This window comes from Glycine max, chromosome 6 (assembly GCF_000004515.6).
Source record: "Glycine max cultivar Williams 82 chromosome 6, Glycine_max_v4.0, whole genome shotgun sequence".
In the NCBI taxonomy this organism is placed as follows: domain Eukaryota; kingdom Viridiplantae; phylum Streptophyta; class Magnoliopsida; order Fabales; family Fabaceae; genus Glycine; species Glycine max.
The window spans coordinates 1,987,153-2,004,900 of record NC_038242.2 but is presented as its reverse complement, the minus strand read 5'-3'; the positions used below and the strand labels follow the sequence as shown (position 1 = coordinate 2,004,900).

Below are 17,748 nucleotides of genomic sequence, written 5' to 3'. Positions count from 1 at the left end.
TTTAAGAAGGGAGAGGTTGAATTAAGATATAAGGTTATTCTCCAATCAAAATTTTAACTCTCTACTTTAATTGATAATTTGTCATTAATATGAATTACTCAAAAAAATAATTCAAAGTAAACTTCTTTAAAGCAAAAGATAAATGACAATAAATAAAAGAAGTTTAAGGAAAGAGAAAATGAAAACTCAATTTTTATACTGATTCGGGCAACTTAAGAGACCCTCGGTCCCTTAATCAATCTCTTTGAATAAGAAGAGAAAGAAGAAGAATTTTCTCTTTTAAGAGAAAGATATAACAATTGAAGATTACTCAAGATTATTTATTGAATTTGCAAGTGCTTGATCAAGGAATATTTTAGAGGATAAGACAATTTAGATTTTGAGAAGATGAGACTGTTGGGAGTTATTTTTTGAAAATTCCTTACCGTTAATCGATTACCAAAATAATGTAATTAATCACTAGTTATTATTCTGAAGAGTCGTGACTCTTCAGACTTAAATTTTGAATTTTAAGTTCTGGTAATCGATTACACACAAGCTGTAAACGATTACCTAAGAGTAAATATCATATTTTTATAATTTAAAAAAACTTTGATTAAACTTGAGAATACTGTTTAAGACTCTAAGGACTAACTTCATCATTTATTTTGAATTTCTGAGTTCTTGACTTTGATTAAATCTGGGAAGCACTTATTTTGTGACATCATCAAAACTTCATATTAAGTATGCTTCTACACTTTAGATATTTACATGTTGATTAAAAAATTTCAACGGGTAAACTTAAGAGATTTTTAACTTATCTAAAGTAAAACTCGAGTTAAATAATAAGCGCATTGTACTTGACCGATAATTTATTTTACATATAATTTAAAACAATTAGATATAGCCTTATAGGCACCAATTAAGTGTAATGGAACTGTCTACCTTTTTTTTTCGGGTAAGATAGACAATCCCAAATTTTAATAATTAAAATAATTAAATTGATATAGTTTATAAAAATTTATTATTTATATATTTGAGTAGTTATTCTGGAGAGTGAGACTCCCATTTTTATCACTCTCTCAATCAACTCACTTTTTTGTGTATATAGACAACAAAAGTATATATTTTTTTGAAGAAGACAAACTTAACTCATCTCATTGATAATTACATGGGAAATACAAGATGGTATAGAACTAAACAAAGTGAGACTAACATATTCAATGGAGTCCCTTGCTAACTCATGAGCCACCATATCGACTTGTTACCTCATAAACTTAACCTTAAAGTTGAACTGTGAAGGAAGTAATGTTTTACACTCAGACACAATCGAACCCACCTCAGATACATTTACAACATCAGCAAGTACTATGTTAACAACAATTTTACAGTCCATTTCAATTGTAATAGATGGCAAACCTTGTTAACCTGAGCATTGAATTGCATGAACGCCCAATGCTTCACCTCGTGTAATCTTGAGACCAACAACAGTAAACAAAGTCTTGGTAGCCACAAAAATGCCTCTATGATCTCTAGCACACATCCCCCAACTAGTAATGTTATCCTGGCTCCAAGAACGCAACATCAACATTGAATTCATACATTCCAACCTTTGACTTTGTCCACTTGACCACCTTATGATTCTGACCCTAAAGTGGCTCAATCATCCTTTTAGCTTGCTTCCAATCCGAAAGAATATGCATTGCTCTTTCAACAATCTGGACAAAGTCACATTCTAGATCCTATCAGTATTTTGAGTTTCTGACATACCAAGTGCTCCACATAATATTTAAACCTAAAACTTTGAACAAGTTATCATAACCCTCTATCACTATGACAACCCTAGTAGGTTTTACTCACTTTTTAATATTATTTTTTCCCTCATTACACAATAACTAATATTCATGCATTATTTATGAAAATCAAATTTGATTTTAATATTTTATAATTTTTTAAATTTTAAATCATTGTCTGTTATGAGACTTATTTTATATAAATTATTGTTATTGGGTATGGTTTATTTTTATCTTTATTTTAAAATTAAAATATAGTTTAATTTAAATTATATTTTTAATTGAGTAAATTATCAATGACTTTTAAAATATTTATCTCATATTAAAAAATATGGATAATTACGAGAATGAGTATTTTAAATATTCAATTATTTCGATTTATTTTAATTTGGTAATAATTAAATTGTATTTTGTTGCTTGATATGACTATTCCCTTGTGAAATATTATTAATGATTATTTTTTAAAATTTATGAATTTTTAGCTATCACTATCGATTTGTCCTAACAATAGACTTTGTGGATGGGTCACATCGCTTGATTGATTGTTTTTCAAAAAAAAAAACTTTCAACCCATCAAGTTGTACTCAAAATTTTAGGATTAATAAGGCACCACATTTGATAAATCCTTTTTGTGTTAAAAATTTCATTATTATTTTTAATGAATTATAAAGAATTGATTCTAATAAAATGATTGTAACTATGAATAATTTAGTAATCATAGAATATAATTATTTGCTATTGACACTACCCAATGGAAAATGTCTCTTTTGCCCACGAGTCTAAATCCCTCCATCCCCTAATCCCTCCGCTTCCCACTCCCCTAACTCCAAGCAATGCACAATCTCCTCACCATGCCACCACCCCTGCCACAGATCTGAACATTCGAGGCTTCATGTTTCCGTTGTGTTTCCATCCATGGGGCAATTTGAGAATACGACTTCAAGGCACCCACTTGGGAAGTGTCAACAGCAAAAGTGGTACTGCCAATATCAATTCCCGGAATAAAATAAATAACTTTACTCTAACTAAAAACAACCCCAACCCCCTTTTTCAAATTACACAAACTATTTTTTTGGTGTCATGTTTTATTTCAAGAATGAAATGTGAGGTGAGGGTCTTACTCACAAAGACACTAACATGAATTAATGATTAGAAGTTTCAGAGATAATTAAACGAATTTACTTAAATGTATTTTGAATAATTGATTTGTAGGCTACACGCATACGACTTATTTAAATTGATTTGTGATTACCACAGGGTCAACTGAGTGAATATGTGGAACTAAGAGCAGATTTTTAAATAAAAGTTTTAAGCCTTTATATATATATATAAAAAAAAAAAACAAAGTTGGGCCAATAATTGATTAAAGCATAGATGTAGACAAATTGCTTGACATATTTTCACTAAATGTTAAAAAAGAGAGGAAGCATTAGAGAAAGTCGGAGAGGAGACGAACACTGATAAGTAGTAGTAATGGGCAGTGGTGGCTGGTAACGGCCACCAAGAATCAACTGAAAATTGTTGTGATGACATCGTGGCAAGCAGCAAGACCCGTAAGCACCCATCTATGCTCACTTTCAACCAAACTCAACAAATCAAAATCCTAACGCACCTGCCCTATCTCACTTTGTTCGGTAAGCATGCCAAGCTCTCTCTCTCTCTCTCTCTCTCTCTATATATATATATATATATATTATTTTCAATATTACTTTTTACTGTCTATACTATTACTATTCAGCTAGTATGACATTCATTGTAATTTATTCAAAACATTGCAAAATAGCGGCTTATTTTCGTAACTTTAGTAGTTTATTTTTTCTTTTCATTTCAATTTTCACATTGAATTTTAACATGGTGGAATTTTTTTAAAATATTGCATATAAATACAAAATACATCGAATGAATGGATCATCAACAAACGAGAAAATGTTCGCGTCGCTCAAGAAGAAATACACAATTTAAATAAAACAGTTTTTTTAAAACAAATTTATTAATTATAAAAAGAATAATTTCTTTGTCCTTATTAATTATTTTGCAGCTTGGGCGGTTTTAACTTTCTTAAAGTGAAGTTCAAAAAGGGGAAATAACTGAAAATAATTAGAAAAGGTGGGAAAATAAAATAAAAAACAATAATAATGTAGTAGTACCACAAATATCGAAGTGCATTCCAATTGGATGGCTGGAAGTGGAAAGAAAGACAGGAACCGGTGACTTGATAACTCACGCACGCATTTCATTTTTTCATTTATTTTATTTTTCTGCATTAAAAGGAAACGATAAAAAGGAGAAAAGAAAAAGAAAAATGTAAGTGGAAGAAGAGAAAGTGGCATCGCTTAGGTACAGATACAGATACAGACACAACCTGGAAAAAATTCCGACCCCAGCCCTTCACTCTTCTCTCTGCAGCGGAGGTTAGGGTTTCTTTCTTTTTTTCGTTTTCTCAATCTTCACTTCGCTTGCGCTATTTATTGCTAATTTTTTCGTTCTTTGTGTGTCCGACCCAATCCACCTTCAATTTCTCGCTTCGTTTTGTCTTTGACTTGCTTTGACTTTTTTCTTCTTCTCACCTCCGAGCATCTGAAACCGTTGTACATCCTCTGATTTCGGTTTCTTTCTCTTCAATAATTGCTCACTTTCGCTGCAATTGCTACTTTTTTTTAAAAATCTTTTTACTATTTCAGCCTTTATTTCGGGTGCGACGTTTCACTGTCTCGGAATCTGTTATTGGTTGAAAATCTGGATCCTCCGTGAGTGGTGGATTGAACCGTTTTGGAGATCCAGGCATCGTGGCTTTTTGTTTATTTGTACGGAAATGCGTTTCGTTTCTGTTACAAGATTTAGGTCTGTTTGCATTAACTTCCCAACGCTTGTGAGAGAAGAAAATAAGAAAGCAGAATGAATTAAAACTTTCTCATTATTTAAAATTAGCTTTAAAATCAGCTTTTACACAAGTTAAATGTGAGAACTTCTGTAAAAGTTGAAGTGTATAGGTTGATTTTAGCTAATGGTAGAAGCTTAATTTATTTTAACTTTTTGTTTTATTTTCTTATAAATACTCGTTGAGAAGTTAATTTAGATAAACTGTTAGGCAAGTGGTGCTACTGGCCACTTGGAATGAGCTAATAGCAGGGTTTTGGGTAGTTTCTCTTTGATTAAAAAGAAAGAGCGAGTGAGCACGAATATGGTTTTATCTTCTCAGCCATTTATTGATATTCAATTATTGGATGATAATTCACTCAGCTATTTATTGATATTCACTTATCCTTCAAGTCATAAACATAACTGCTTTATATATATATAAAGGAAGATAAAAGTCTTCAGTTTTGCTCAACTTAATTGTGTCCAAATATTTGAATTCCAGAATGGCCACTTCTTTCACCTTATTTCCTTTTGTGGTGCACTTCACTTGTGGTTTTCCGTTTTTATTCGGTTTTCATGTAGCACGAGTATTGGATTGGATTTTTGATGAAAAAGTTTTTATGTGGAGTCATTGATTGATTCATGCTGGAGTAAGAGGTCATTATGTTCCCCCTCCTTTTTCATCTTAGATCTTCCAATTCAACACTTCTCATCTCCAGATAATAAATGCAAGGTCAACTATCATTGACTAACAATCAACGTAGGATAGTCACTGATCTTGGATGAAAATTGATGATAAGTTTCAGAAGAATGCATTTGAAACTTGCTTTCCTGTCAAATGATATTCAGATTTGGGAGTGTGATCTTCCTGTCTTGGAAGTGCTGCTTGAAGAGGACCTTGGTTTCATATGGTTGCTTGTCATCATTATTTGTCTGGTATGCATTAGGTGGTCAGAACATTATAATCAAATAAGGATTCTTTCTATCCACTCATCTCACCTTTTTTTTTTCCTGTGGTAGGCTTTATCTTTCTTCATTTTTCTACCTTTATGTTTCTTTATTGTTTCCAAGAAAGTTTTGAAATAAGAATAATGACTGATAACTTTGATACGATATTGTGATGATTTCAGAAAATTTAGTTTATTTTTTTCTTTCTACTTTTATTGCAGTGGTAACTGCTTGCTACACCACTACTGTACTACCTTGTTTCCATGAAAATTTTCAAATAAATACGATTTATGATTGGCATAAAATCAGGATAATTTCATGAACTTCTAAATATTTCTATTATTGTTGCTGTGGTAACTCTGCCTACTACATTACTACCATGTGTGCCTTGCATATCCACTTATGCCATTGTTTCCTTTTAAGCTTTCTGGAATCTTTTAAACTGTTTTTTTTAATGCTTATGTGCTTGTAGTTGGATCATACATGAAGAGCGACCCTCAAATTTGCCAAAGTTACCCCCACATACTTAAAAGCTTATTTGTTTTTTGCTATTTTTATCCCAGATTTCATTCGAGGCTTAATATGCTAGTCTTTTATATAGTTTTCATTGTTTGCAAGTTTTATTCATTATTATATTGTAGACTTACTAAGTCGCATTCTTGTATAGGTGTACTTTTGATCTAGTACCTGCTATCCCTATGTATAAGCATGGCAAGTATTTTTAAACGTTGTGACATCCATTCTTGTTAGGAGTTGTTATAAAGCTATTCATCCCTGCTCAATATTCTACACCCCAAGACAGAGAAGGACAATAGAGATCAACTAACTATCCCAACTTGCCAATATAAACTGTGAAGAGTTTCTATAAATGCAGGACTTCTAGCATACTGTTGTTTGATTAACCAAGTTCTTCCATATTGGTTGAGGAAGCCTCGAGTCAATATTTAGTTTTTGCTACCATCTGTGGGTTTCTGATGGATGATGCTGGGCATCGTGAGAATGGAAGACACAAAGCAGCAGATCAATATAAATCTGCTCAGGGTCAGGTATATGAAAATACATTTATGCTCATGGATGAATTCATTACTAATTTACTATTCTATTTTGCACAAACAAACAATTTGTAACTGCAGCATGTACTCCCTGCTAAGAAAGATACTGATTTTGATAATATTTGTCTGGATGTTGCATTGCAGTGGTTGATGCAACATCAGCCTTCCATGAAGCAGATTATGGCAATGATTGCTGAAAGAGATGCAGCCATTCAAGAAAGAAATCTGGCCATTTCCGAGAAAAAAGCAGCATATGCTGAGCGTGACATGGCATACATGCAGCGAGATGCTGCAATTGCAGAACGTAATAATGCAATGTTGGAACGAGATAATGCAATTGCAACTCTTCAGTATCGTGAAACCTCCTTAAGTAGTGGCAGTATGCCATCATGCCCTCCAGGATGCCAAATTTCACGTGGTGTCAAGCATGTACATCATCCCCAACAACAGGTGCACCATATACCTAACATGGGTGATGCCTCTTACAACACAAGGGAAATGCACACAACGGAGGTCCTCCCTGCAGCCCCCATCCCTTCTGAGACTGGGAAGTCAAGGCGGGCCAAGCGACCAAAGGAACCAAAGTCAGCTCCACCTAATAAAAAGACTTCAAAACCCTCAAAAAAAGTCAAGAAGGAGAGTGAAGACTTGAATAATATGTTTGGCAAGGCACATGAGTGGAAGAGTGGTCAGGAAATGGTCAATGGAGGTGATGATCTTAACAAGCAGTTAGCAGTGTCGAAGGCTGATTGGAAAGGTCAGGACTTGGGGTTGAACCAAGTGGCGTATGATGAGTCAACCATGCCAGCGCCAGTATGCTCTTGTACCGGTGTCCTGAGGCAGTGTTACAAATGGGGTAATGGGGGTTGGCAGTCTGCCTGTTGCACAACTACTCTGTCAATGTATCCACTTCCTGCAGTGCCCAACAAGAGACATGCTCGGGTAGGCGGCCGGAAGATGAGTGGGAGTGCTTTCAACAAGCTGCTTAGTCGACTTGCAGCAGAAAGTCATGATCTGTCAAACCCTGTTGACCTCAAGGACCATTGGGCAAAACATGGAACGAACCGATACATCACAATAAAGTAGAGGGCGAGACATTGTTTCTGGGGCAGCATTACACGAATAGAAACTGCTTTTAGTGATCAATTATGGATTCTCAAGTCGAATGAGAAAAATAATGTTAAGTGTAAAGGCCATCCGGGAAAGCTAATGATTTAGAGTATGCCCTTGCTTATATTTAGGATGCATAAGCCTGGTGGAGGCTGGCTAAATTTAGGGGTTGAAGAAGTGACTATATAGTCATCCTCGGCATTTGTCGCACTTAATTTTCTTAGATAGCCTGATGGCACCGATGGCATGTATAAAAAGTCTGCATGATGGATGGATAAATAGCTGTTAGATAGTCTTGGTTAATGCATTTAGTACTTAAACCCTAATAATTGTAGACTCGTGTCCTCAGTCATCCTGGAACCCTATCTGCGTTAATATGTAAAATCAACTATGTATGCTAATTTTTTCCCTGTTTCATGTTTGTTGTTTTTCCTCCACATTGGAACCCAATCTCTGAGTTTAGTTTTTATCGGTGATTGCTACAGGAGGTGGCGAATATGAACCCTATCCCTTGGTTCAGCAAATCCATGCTACTACCCGTCTCTGCGTTAAAATTTGGAGACATGCTTACGTTGAAGCAAATCGAAGTGTTGATATTTTGGCTAAGTTCGGGCATTATCTACAAGGGCATAGTTTTTTCTTCTTATCCATAGTTTCCTTTCTCTAGCTTTGATGGCTGCTTCTTCTGATGTTTTATTTCCTAGTGGGTTTTGGTTCTGATCTGTAGGCCTCCTTAACCAAAAAAATAAAAGATGCTTGATCTTATTTCTTTTCTTATTAACAATTAATAAAGGAGGTGTAAGATACGTTGTGGGGAGAAAGGGTAGGTTCAAGAAGAAATTTTCAAGACTTGATTAACATCTCTGTGTAGGCAGAGTTGCTTCCTGCACTTTTTTAAATTCTGAAATTCTAGAATGTAAAAAAAGGGCAGGAAGTAATTTATGGTGTGCAAGAAGCACCTGTCCTCTCTGTATGGCATCTGATTCAAAAGAACTTGAGATGAATGTACTGTGGCCGGTCTGTTCCCAATTTATTCCCCAAATTGGATTGAAGATTTTTTTATTTAGAATATTAATTTTTATCAACTTTAATAATTAATATCGTAATAGTTAATAATTTTCATTTAATAAAATTCTTTTAAAATAAAACAATAAGAGATATGAATAAATTTTGGTTACAACCATTATGTGACATTTTATCTAAGCCTTACATAAGGAATCTATATTTCTATTACTTATCTATGTTTATATAAATTAATATATTTTAAATATTAATTAAAATAATTTAAATCGTCAAACTATTAAAATATTTTTATAATTACAATAAAATAATTATAATATTATATATCATATTAATAATAATATTTTTTACTAAACAAGTTAGCTCATGAAGCTTAATAAACTTTTCTTAAGACTTGATTTATTAAGTAACTAGGTTTTGTAAAAAACTTGAGTTTAACCTTTTATGTTAAATGAGTTGAGCCAGGTCCCCTTTAAATGAAACAAATCATAAGCTCCCGACAAACACCCAAGCTACTTACACCCCTATTTCTAATGATTATCCAAAAAATAAGGGGAGCTTTCCAATGGTTGCCAACTTGCCATGTTTTCCTGTCTTTCCAATACAAGTAGCTGAAAATTCAACACCTCGAATGCTAGCAGTGGCTCACTTTAACTTCTTTCAAAGAAATGCTTGTTGGATTCTTTGAAATAAATCTTGCTTTCACAAAGTGCGCATTGATTTGCGATGCTGCACCCTTCTTTATACTGGACATCTATATTTTAGTTTTTTGTGAAAATTGATTCGAAAGAAAACCAAATCAAAAACATTACAAGCACAGGCAAAAAGAAATCATGACAAAACTTGGATGCAATTTGATTTAAAAATAAAATCATTTTGTGAATTTGCTGAGAATTAAGCGAAGGAAAACTACAAGAAACTAAAATGATTTTACAAGGTTGTATTCAGCTTAACAGTGCATGTCAGATTACAAATTTTCAGCAGCTGCTACATCAGCCAGGGATAACTGTAAAATAATTATTCTCATCACCCACAGCACTGTGCAGACATATAAATACAACACTAACAAATTCAGTATGAAAAACAAAATGTAGCCTCAGACCGTCCTAGATCAAGATATTCAACAGAGAAATGCAATAAATTATTTTGCATTTCAGCCAAATTGAAGACTTTCATCATTGGCTACAACACCATAAACATAATCAAAGACTTCGCATCTAAACAGTAAAAACAAGAACCGCGACAGGAACAATTACAAGAAAGTGATTGAATGCATATAGAGGAGGCAGATTGTGATGGAGAACAGAACAGCAGTGAGCAGGAGGAATTAGGAATTAGGGTTTTACGGACCTTCTTTTTATAGGACAACAACTCGATGCTGTTTGGGGATACATGTCATGCTGCTGAACCTAATCGGGCGGCTATCGTTTATTTATTTATTAAAATTAAATACTTTTATAAAAACAGAAAAGAAATTTAACGATTTTATTTTTGAAAATAGGTTTAAAAATGTTTTGTAAACTTATAGCCTTTTTTATTTTTATAAATTTGTGTCTTTTAATTTTATTTTTTAAAAATATTTTAATTTTTTATTTATAATTCTTATAAATTCACGTTTATAATGACCAAAATTTTAAAAACACAAATATATATAGATTAAAAATAAATAAAATATCTTACATAAATCAAAATTAAAAAAAATATATAAACTTAAAAATGAAAAAAATTCAAGAAAAAAATCATATTTAAACCTTGAAAATATAAATATGACAAAGTTTTTTTTATAAACAAATTAAAGTTTTAATATAAGAGGCACAAGGGGGTGCCTAACCCAGGGGAAGAACATAGAAGCAGACAAGACACCACCAGTTCTACAAATACAATGCTGATAAAGAAGGAAACCTGGCCCCTGTATAACCAAAGTCATGTGTTATAAAATTATATAAGACAACCTCACTCCTTGTAAAGATCAGTACGGCTTGTGGAGGCTGATGTAAATGCATGCTTCTGCTGCATAAATACCAGAATTCTACCCCCCAACTCATGACCCATCCTTTTAATACCAAACATCACAACCTGCAAATATTTGACCATTCATAAAATGAGATTGATGGCATATTCAACATTGACTTGCAGCATTTTCAGGAATCATAAAGTTACAGACTTTTTAAAAATCTTTTAGTATAAAACATTTACGAAGTAATTAACAATTGTTTCTCAAAAAGAAATATGCTGGTTTATCTAGGAATGAAGAAATTTTCAATGATAAAGTTCAACCGGTGTGGCACACTCTCAACGACATTATCTGTAAGGAAGTTACTCAATCGTTGCAACAACCTTCAGTTCATGCAGAGTTACTCGCCATCTATCATGGTTTGAAGATAGCTAGAGACAAAGGAATTGGAAGATTGATCTGCGAATCAGATTCGAAGCTAATCACTGGAGAAATCAACATGTTTCATCAATATTTCCCTACCATCACGCTGATCCATTTGTCAAAGCAGATGGATTGGGAGGTGACCTTTGTGCACGTGTACCGTGAAGGGAACAAATGTGCAGATTGGCTTGCAAAGACGGAAAACTCCTCTCAACAGGACTTGATTATTCACTCTGCCAGGCCATATACCAAGCTTACCTTGGTCATGCCATGGGTGTCACAACCCAAATGATTAAGTTGTTTCTTGGCTGCCTTTTCCTTTTCTTACAAATCAAAAAAATTGTTCAATACAACAAATTAATTAAGGCAATGCCATTTTTTAGGGTACAAAATATTAGGATATTTCTTATCTTATAATCCTTTTGTCGTGACTTTTATCTTATATAATCTAAGAGTTTAGTAGAAAAATTTAATTTGAATTATTAGATCCCTTTTTGTTTGTAAATCTTATGATATCACGTAAGATCTAATAATTTTTATTATTATTTATTTTAGTGGTAAAAATCAATTTAAGTTTTTGAATTTTACTTGAAAAAAATAAAAAATAAAAAATCTTTTTTTCTTAAATAACTTATAAGTATTAATTTCTTGTTTTAAAACCTAAGTAATTTGAAACGAAAAGTAAAGTTTTTACTACTATCCAAATCTCCCGATCCATAGTTTCAGCCAACAGTTTTTGTCTTAAAATCTCCGTCTTTTGTATTTTTTTTTTTGTATTAAGGCTTTATCCAAATACGGTTTAGAGATTTTCAAGATTCTATTACTCTATTTGTCTATATTTACTATATAAATTGTAAAAAGGCGTCTCCGAAGAGAACCAAAAATTGTGTGTTGAATTATTTAGGTAAATTTACTGTAGGGGGTCCCCTTTATAAACTATTTACGTAAAGGGATCTCTTCTTTAACATTTTATGAAGGGGGTCTCTTCTTGGGGTGGTGCCGCCAACGGAATTAGCGGCATAGACGTGCCGCCACTAACAGAAGCGAAAGCTGCTCCTGAACCCGCCAACAAAAATGGCGGGATACTCCTAAATGGGTGCCGCCATTGTTGAAGCTTGGAATCGCAAGGGGTGCCGCTATCCCGCCAGCTCCAATGGCGGGACTGCCCACGTAGGCATGTCCCGCCAGTACCAATGACGGTACCCTCGTCTCTCTCCTGTCCCGCTGCTGTTAATAGCGGCACCCCCTGTCCCGCCATTGTCCCTGGCGATTCCAAGCTTCACGCCATTGTTAATGGCGATACCCACTTACAGAAGAGACCCCCTTAGAATTTCTTTTAAAAGAGACCCAATTTCGTAAAATGTTTTTAAAAGTAATCCGCTACAGTAAATTTGACAATTATTTGCTGCATCCATCCACGTGGAGGATTTGAAATTAATAGGTGCCATATACAAAATTATTTGACGGAATCTTGTCTTAAAAATGAAAAAATAAAATGTAAGGCATTAACACAACAATAAATAACAGCGTCTCAAAGAAGTTAAGCAGACAAGACAAAGACCATGAGATGATAGTAGTAAGAACCATGGTGAGAAGAAGAATTATTATTACACACAAAACAAACACAACATTGAATTCCCAAAATGAAATCACAAACACTGAAACACAACACACATGGTTGAGGTTGCTGCTCTAGACAGTTCTGCTACTCTTACGCAACTGGATTTTCTTCTTTGCCGAGATAGGGTTTTCAGTATTATTCTCTGCTCTCTCTCTCACCAGGTACTACTGTCTTTGCTATAGCCCTTGATCGTGTCAATTAGATTGTTTTTTCAAATTCGAGGGTTAATTGATTGATAGTGGTGATTGGTGAGTGGAAGCATAGTTAGTTGAGTCAATGGAAGGTGTTGATCAAAGAAATAGTTCTGCATTTGGTGTTCCAGTTCCAAGACCACCAAACCAGAAACATGGTATACCACCCTCTCACCCTAATATCAATATTTCACCTTCAGCAACTCCTTGTTCCCGATATTCTCAGCGATTGCGTTCTCCGGGTTCCTCCCATTCGAGGTCTTTGTCTCAATCTCCCATTTTCTCGTTGGATTCATTGCCCCCATTGAGTCCTTCACCTTCTGCTGTTACCTCCATGTTTGACTCAATCTCAACAACTGATATGTCCGTGGAGGAAAGTAATGTTTCCTCTCAGGTGCCCCTCAATGCAGTGCATGCCCTTCTTCCTCCTATGAAGGGACACAGGCGCTCTAGCAGTGATTCCCCTTTGGGAATCTCTGGTTTTATGCAGTCTTCTCCGGTTAGCTCGGGAGGAGAGAGCTTGGGGTTTGAGAAGCCGATTCAGCTGGTCTTGAAGGCGTCGTTTAGGGACGGCCTGGATGGGGACCGTGCTAATGAGCCTGTGAATGGGAGGAAGGAGGAGGCTACGGATGATTTGTTTAGGAAATACATGAATTTGGACAGCTTTGATAATCTGAACTTTCCTGGCATGGAAGATAAGGATTTGGATAGCAGGAACAGTGGTTCCAAGACGATTGAGAGCAGCGATAATGAAGTTGAGAGTCATGTGAATGGGAAGGTGAGTGGGGCTCAGGGGGCAAGTTCAAGCTGCTTGGAGGAAAGGAGGGAAGGAGCCAAGAGGAGTTCAAATGGAGACATTGCACCGGGTTCCCGGCACCGGAGGAGTTTTTCGTTGGATAGTTCCATAGGGAGCTTTAACATTGAAGATGGATTGCCTAAGCTTCCTCCTTCCAAAAATCAAATTGCTCAGCACTCACCTAGCAATTCAATGGATGGCAAAATGTCTGAAACCTCCACGGAATTTGGAAATGGCGAATTTAGTGCAGAGGAGGTAAAGAAAATAATGGAAAGTGATAAATTAGCTGAAATTGCTTCGATTGATCCCAAACGTGCAAAAAGGTAATGTTCTTTTACTCTTGCTCCTGTTTTCTATGTCCCTCATTTTTGAAAAAAAAAAATTCATTATGTCCCTTGTATGCTTATCAGGATTTTGGCTAATCGTCAATCAGCTGCTCGTTCAAAGGAGAGGAAGATGTGATACATTGCTGAATTGGAACACAAGGTGCAAACTCTTCAGACAGAAACAACCACATTGTCTACTCAGTTTACCAAATTACAGGTGGCTTTCTTTTGTGACAAGCTTACATTTACTCTTCTTCTTAGTCTGGTATACTATTTACCCATTTGTCTGCTCTTTCTTTCTTTTTTTTATGTGTGCTTGAGTCTAGAGGGATAACTCTGGGCTTAAAGGTGAGAACAATGAGTACAAATTAAGGCTTCAAGCAATGGAACAACAATCTCAATTGAAAGATGGTTTGTATACATTTTTGTGTTACTTTATGCATCAGTTAACTCAACTTGCTTTAACTTTTTATCTTTGTGAAATGGCTTTATTTGATGTAGGCACATTTGTGTGAATTCTTTCATAGAAATATGATCTTGTCATTGTGTATTTTTTTTTTTTTAATGAATGGACTGTATCTGTATGACTGTATGTGTAATTAGTAATAACTATCATTTTTTTATGACTTCTACAAGTGATTTTTATGCTTAATCATGTTTCTTAACACATATTACTGTGTCATTAGGTATTACCGTATCTGCTCCTTTCAAATCTACCCACTTGGCCAAAACATTTTAATTCATCTTAACAACACTTGCAAGTTTGAAACCCAGCCACATTTTGTACTAATACTATGTTTTCCTATGGTCTTGTTTGCTTGTGATAGCCCCTTCAAGACTGCTGCATATCAAGATTGCTTGCCTGTAATCTGGTTTATTTGTAGTCTTTCCCATAGATGTGGCCACTTGAACCCTTTGGGAAAAGGAGAAAAATGAAGGGTACAGGATTTATATTTTGATGTTTAGATATTTAACGAAAATTCATAATTGATCACTACTATTGGCATACTTTAGGATTCCTGTTAATATGCATGTGTGTATGGTAAATGGCTAAAATTTCTTTCATATTTTTACCTAATAGGAGCCTTAAGATTGGGGGGAGGGGGTAGACTCAGGAAAGTTTTATTGCCTCCAACCCTTTCTCAACTGTGTCTTTCATTGCTGGTTTCCATTTTTCTCTCTTGTTAGAAGTGCTGACTATTGTTGGTTAGGCACTATTTTATCAAATTTTAATGCTCTCTCTTCATTTATGGTTACTTTTGGTTGAATTTCTGTCAAAATATTAGGGGAATGAATGTGGTTACCCACTAAATTCGCAGTATGGCTTATTTTCTTTCTTTCTTTGTTTTGGTGATTGTAAGCACTATCAATATGACTGTCATGTAAATATAGACACTCTAAACTTATATCTATTCAAGACATTGGCAGTGCGGTTTAGCTGCTTGACCTTGTAAGTATATATCTCCATTTTCCTCTTTCCCCTTCTTCAAAGCACTCTACTCCCTTGATTTTCCGTCCACAAGATCAGGAGGAGTAAATTTGCCACGGGCAGTATTGATTTATATTTTGAAAATTAAGGGACCAGTGAAAGTAATGCACAAAATAGTTCATTTCATTTGTATTTCTGCATTTTCTACATATTCAGGTGCGGGGTCCCTTGCTTTTATACATTTGAATTGACAGGATCTTTTGAGATATTAGTGTCAAATGGCCTATGCTATTAGGATTACATACTTGCAATTCAACAGCTGTATGACAATCTTTGTCGTTGTTTGTGCAGCTTTGAATGAGACTTTGGATGCTGAAGTCCGGCGTTTGAGGCGTGCTGTTTCCGAACTTGGCAGGGAATCCCTCACGAGTTGCATGGATCGACAACTTGCTATTAACCAACAAATGTTCCAGTTACAACATCAACAGCCCAGCCAGCACAAACATTTTCTACTGCAAAATCACCATAATCAGGAAGAGATACAGTCTTGGTCACAACAGATTCAAGGCAATGAATTGCATCCCCAGGCACAGATTCAGTAACAGCAGATTCAACGCAATGCATTGCATCCCCAGCCTTAAATTGCATAGCATTATTGCCTACTAATGGTGCCAAATAGTGGAAGCAGAATACCTTTTTTTTCAAACCAATATCAAATACTTTTGGACGTGGAGCTGGTGAGGTATGAGTATAATCAATCGTACATAAGCAGTGATCTAGCATTAGTTTGCTTGTAGTTTCATAAGATTTGTTCATCATCTTTATTTAATTTGTTATTTTGACTGTTTTACCCGCATATAAACTCGAACTATTCTATTCTTGTTAGTAAACCTTATTGTCATGAATACAACCCACCTTTCTCTATTGAGAGGGTCCATGTTGTTGCATAATCTATGTTACTCTATTTCTTATTGTTGATGGGTGAACAAATAGGGCTAAAGCCCAAACAAAAGAAAACTAAAGAGAAACTATAACAAGGGTGTAACAACGCCATACATCATTGTTGGAAAATAAAATAAAAAATGAAAGAAAATAAATACGAAGAAGATGCACAGTCTTGAATTAAATAACAAAATAACAGTAGCAAAATAAATTTAATTGTCATCACATAAATAATGCATTATATCATACAATGAGCACAAAGAAAAAATTAAATCAAGGGAAAGAATTAAATAGTCTGGGTTGAAGCGCGTAAACGCTATCCTTAGAGAGAAAACGCCTCCACTGCTTGCGCTCCTCTCCCAAGATACGACAACTTGTTGGTTCCGATCGTGTGCAGCGAAAGGATCCCCGAACCTTATGAACACTAATGCTCTTACTCTCAAGAAATAAATTATTTTATAAGAGAAGATATAGAAAATTTTGGGAGAAAAAGATGAGACTGTTGTTCTGTCATGTTTTTAGAAATGAGAAAAGATAATATATAGGCACAGATCACCTTAAGCAACAAACAAAATATGACCGTTGGAAACTAACCTACAGTTGTCAAAACAAATCTAACAAACTAGTTTGACTCATTAAAACAAAATCTTAAGAAAATCTAAAATAAATATTTTTATTTTATAAGATGGAATTAATATATATTTGTAAATTTTAAACTAAAACACAAATATTTACCAACATTCCCCCACATAATTTAAAATTTTAAAATATATTTTTTGAAAGATAATTTGTATAAAAACATAAGAGAAAGAGCATGTGATATTGTATTTCGGTATAAGGAACCTTCCGGGTTTGAGCCTTATACCTAGTGTTTATGAACTTCCATCCGAGAAAAATGTAGTGACTTGATTGTCTTGAATTACATATTCTTTAACCGGACTTTAGTACACAACCCCTACAATATTGGTGTTCAATTAGGTTCTAATCAGTGGTAGCGCGTTACACGGTCTTGCGCTTGTATCTTGTTTCGTGAGTGTCCCTTAGAGATTAGTCCATATCTCACAATGGCGGTCCCACCACCACACTCACTAGGTGAATCCTCAAAGAGTGAGTTGTGACCCTCACCCCTACAATAATTGTCATCGGATTCATTAAGAGGTATTTTGTTTTTTTTTTTTACCAAAAATACACATATATAAATACCTCAACCTTAATATTGACACAATTTATAATACACCTCGTCATAGGAATGAGAAACGGAACAACTCCGTCAAATTTCATTTTGGTGTACTTTAGTCAACAAAC

The 17,748-nt window shown here is 34.6% G+C and overlaps 2 protein-coding genes and 2 non-coding genes across 11 annotated transcripts; 2 read left to right on the top strand and 2 right to left on the bottom strand.

Annotated features, from left to right (window-relative positions):
* Positions 1-3,937: 3,937 nt before the first annotated feature.
* On the top strand, positions 3,938-8,178 carry LOC100809369 (uncharacterized). Of its 8 annotated transcripts, none has more exons than XM_006580977.4 (4): positions 3,947-4,183; positions 5,481-5,567; positions 6,330-6,625; positions 6,776-8,158. In XM_006580977.4, the coding sequence occupies exons 3-4, from the start codon at positions 6,554-6,556 to the stop codon at positions 7,715-7,717; spliced, it is 1,014 nt and encodes a 337-aa protein (XP_006581040.1). In that variant the 5' UTR covers positions 3,947-4,183; positions 5,481-5,567; positions 6,330-6,553; the 3' UTR covers positions 7,718-8,158. The 8 variants fall into 8 exon arrangements, with proteins under 8 accessions (XP_006581036.1, XP_006581040.1, XP_006581042.1 ...); XM_006580974.4 differs by having other exon boundaries at positions 4,018-4,183; positions 6,247-6,625; XM_041016018.1 differs by having other exon boundaries at positions 4,018-4,183; positions 5,481-5,647.
* A 1,539-nt stretch (positions 8,179-9,717) lies between these two features.
* LOC113002006 (small nucleolar RNA R38) lies at positions 9,718-9,799 on the bottom strand. The gene has a single exon (XR_003267536.1). It is a non-coding gene; the product is annotated as a small nucleolar RNA R38 (small nucleolar RNA).
* A 55-nt stretch (positions 9,800-9,854) lies between these two features.
* On the bottom strand, positions 9,855-9,944 carry LOC113002025 (small nucleolar RNA snoR20a). Its single transcript, XR_003267553.1, has one exon. It is a non-coding gene; the product is annotated as a small nucleolar RNA snoR20a (small nucleolar RNA).
* Positions 9,945-12,656: 2,712 nt separating this feature from the next.
* Positions 12,657-16,425, top strand: LOC778148 (bZIP transcription factor 29). Its single transcript, XM_006581120.3, is given in 4 exon segments — positions 12,657-14,069; positions 14,157-14,289; positions 14,399-14,483; positions 15,853-16,425. Coding segments are annotated over 4 exon segments (1,503 nt in total). The 5' UTR covers positions 12,657-13,035; the 3' UTR covers positions 16,104-16,425.
* The last annotated feature ends 1,323 nt before the right edge of the window (positions 16,426-17,748 follow it).

Excerpts from the sequence above, each read along its gene's own strand:
- LOC100809369 (NM_001255568.2), top strand. The coding sequence starts at position 6,554 with ATGGATGATGCTGGGCATCGTGAGAATGGAAGACACAAAGCAGCAGAT. Across the intron at positions 6,626-6,775 it reads ATAAATCTGCTCAGGGTCAG|TGGTTGATGCAACATCAGCC; the intron begins GTATATGAAAAT and ends GTTGCATTGCAG.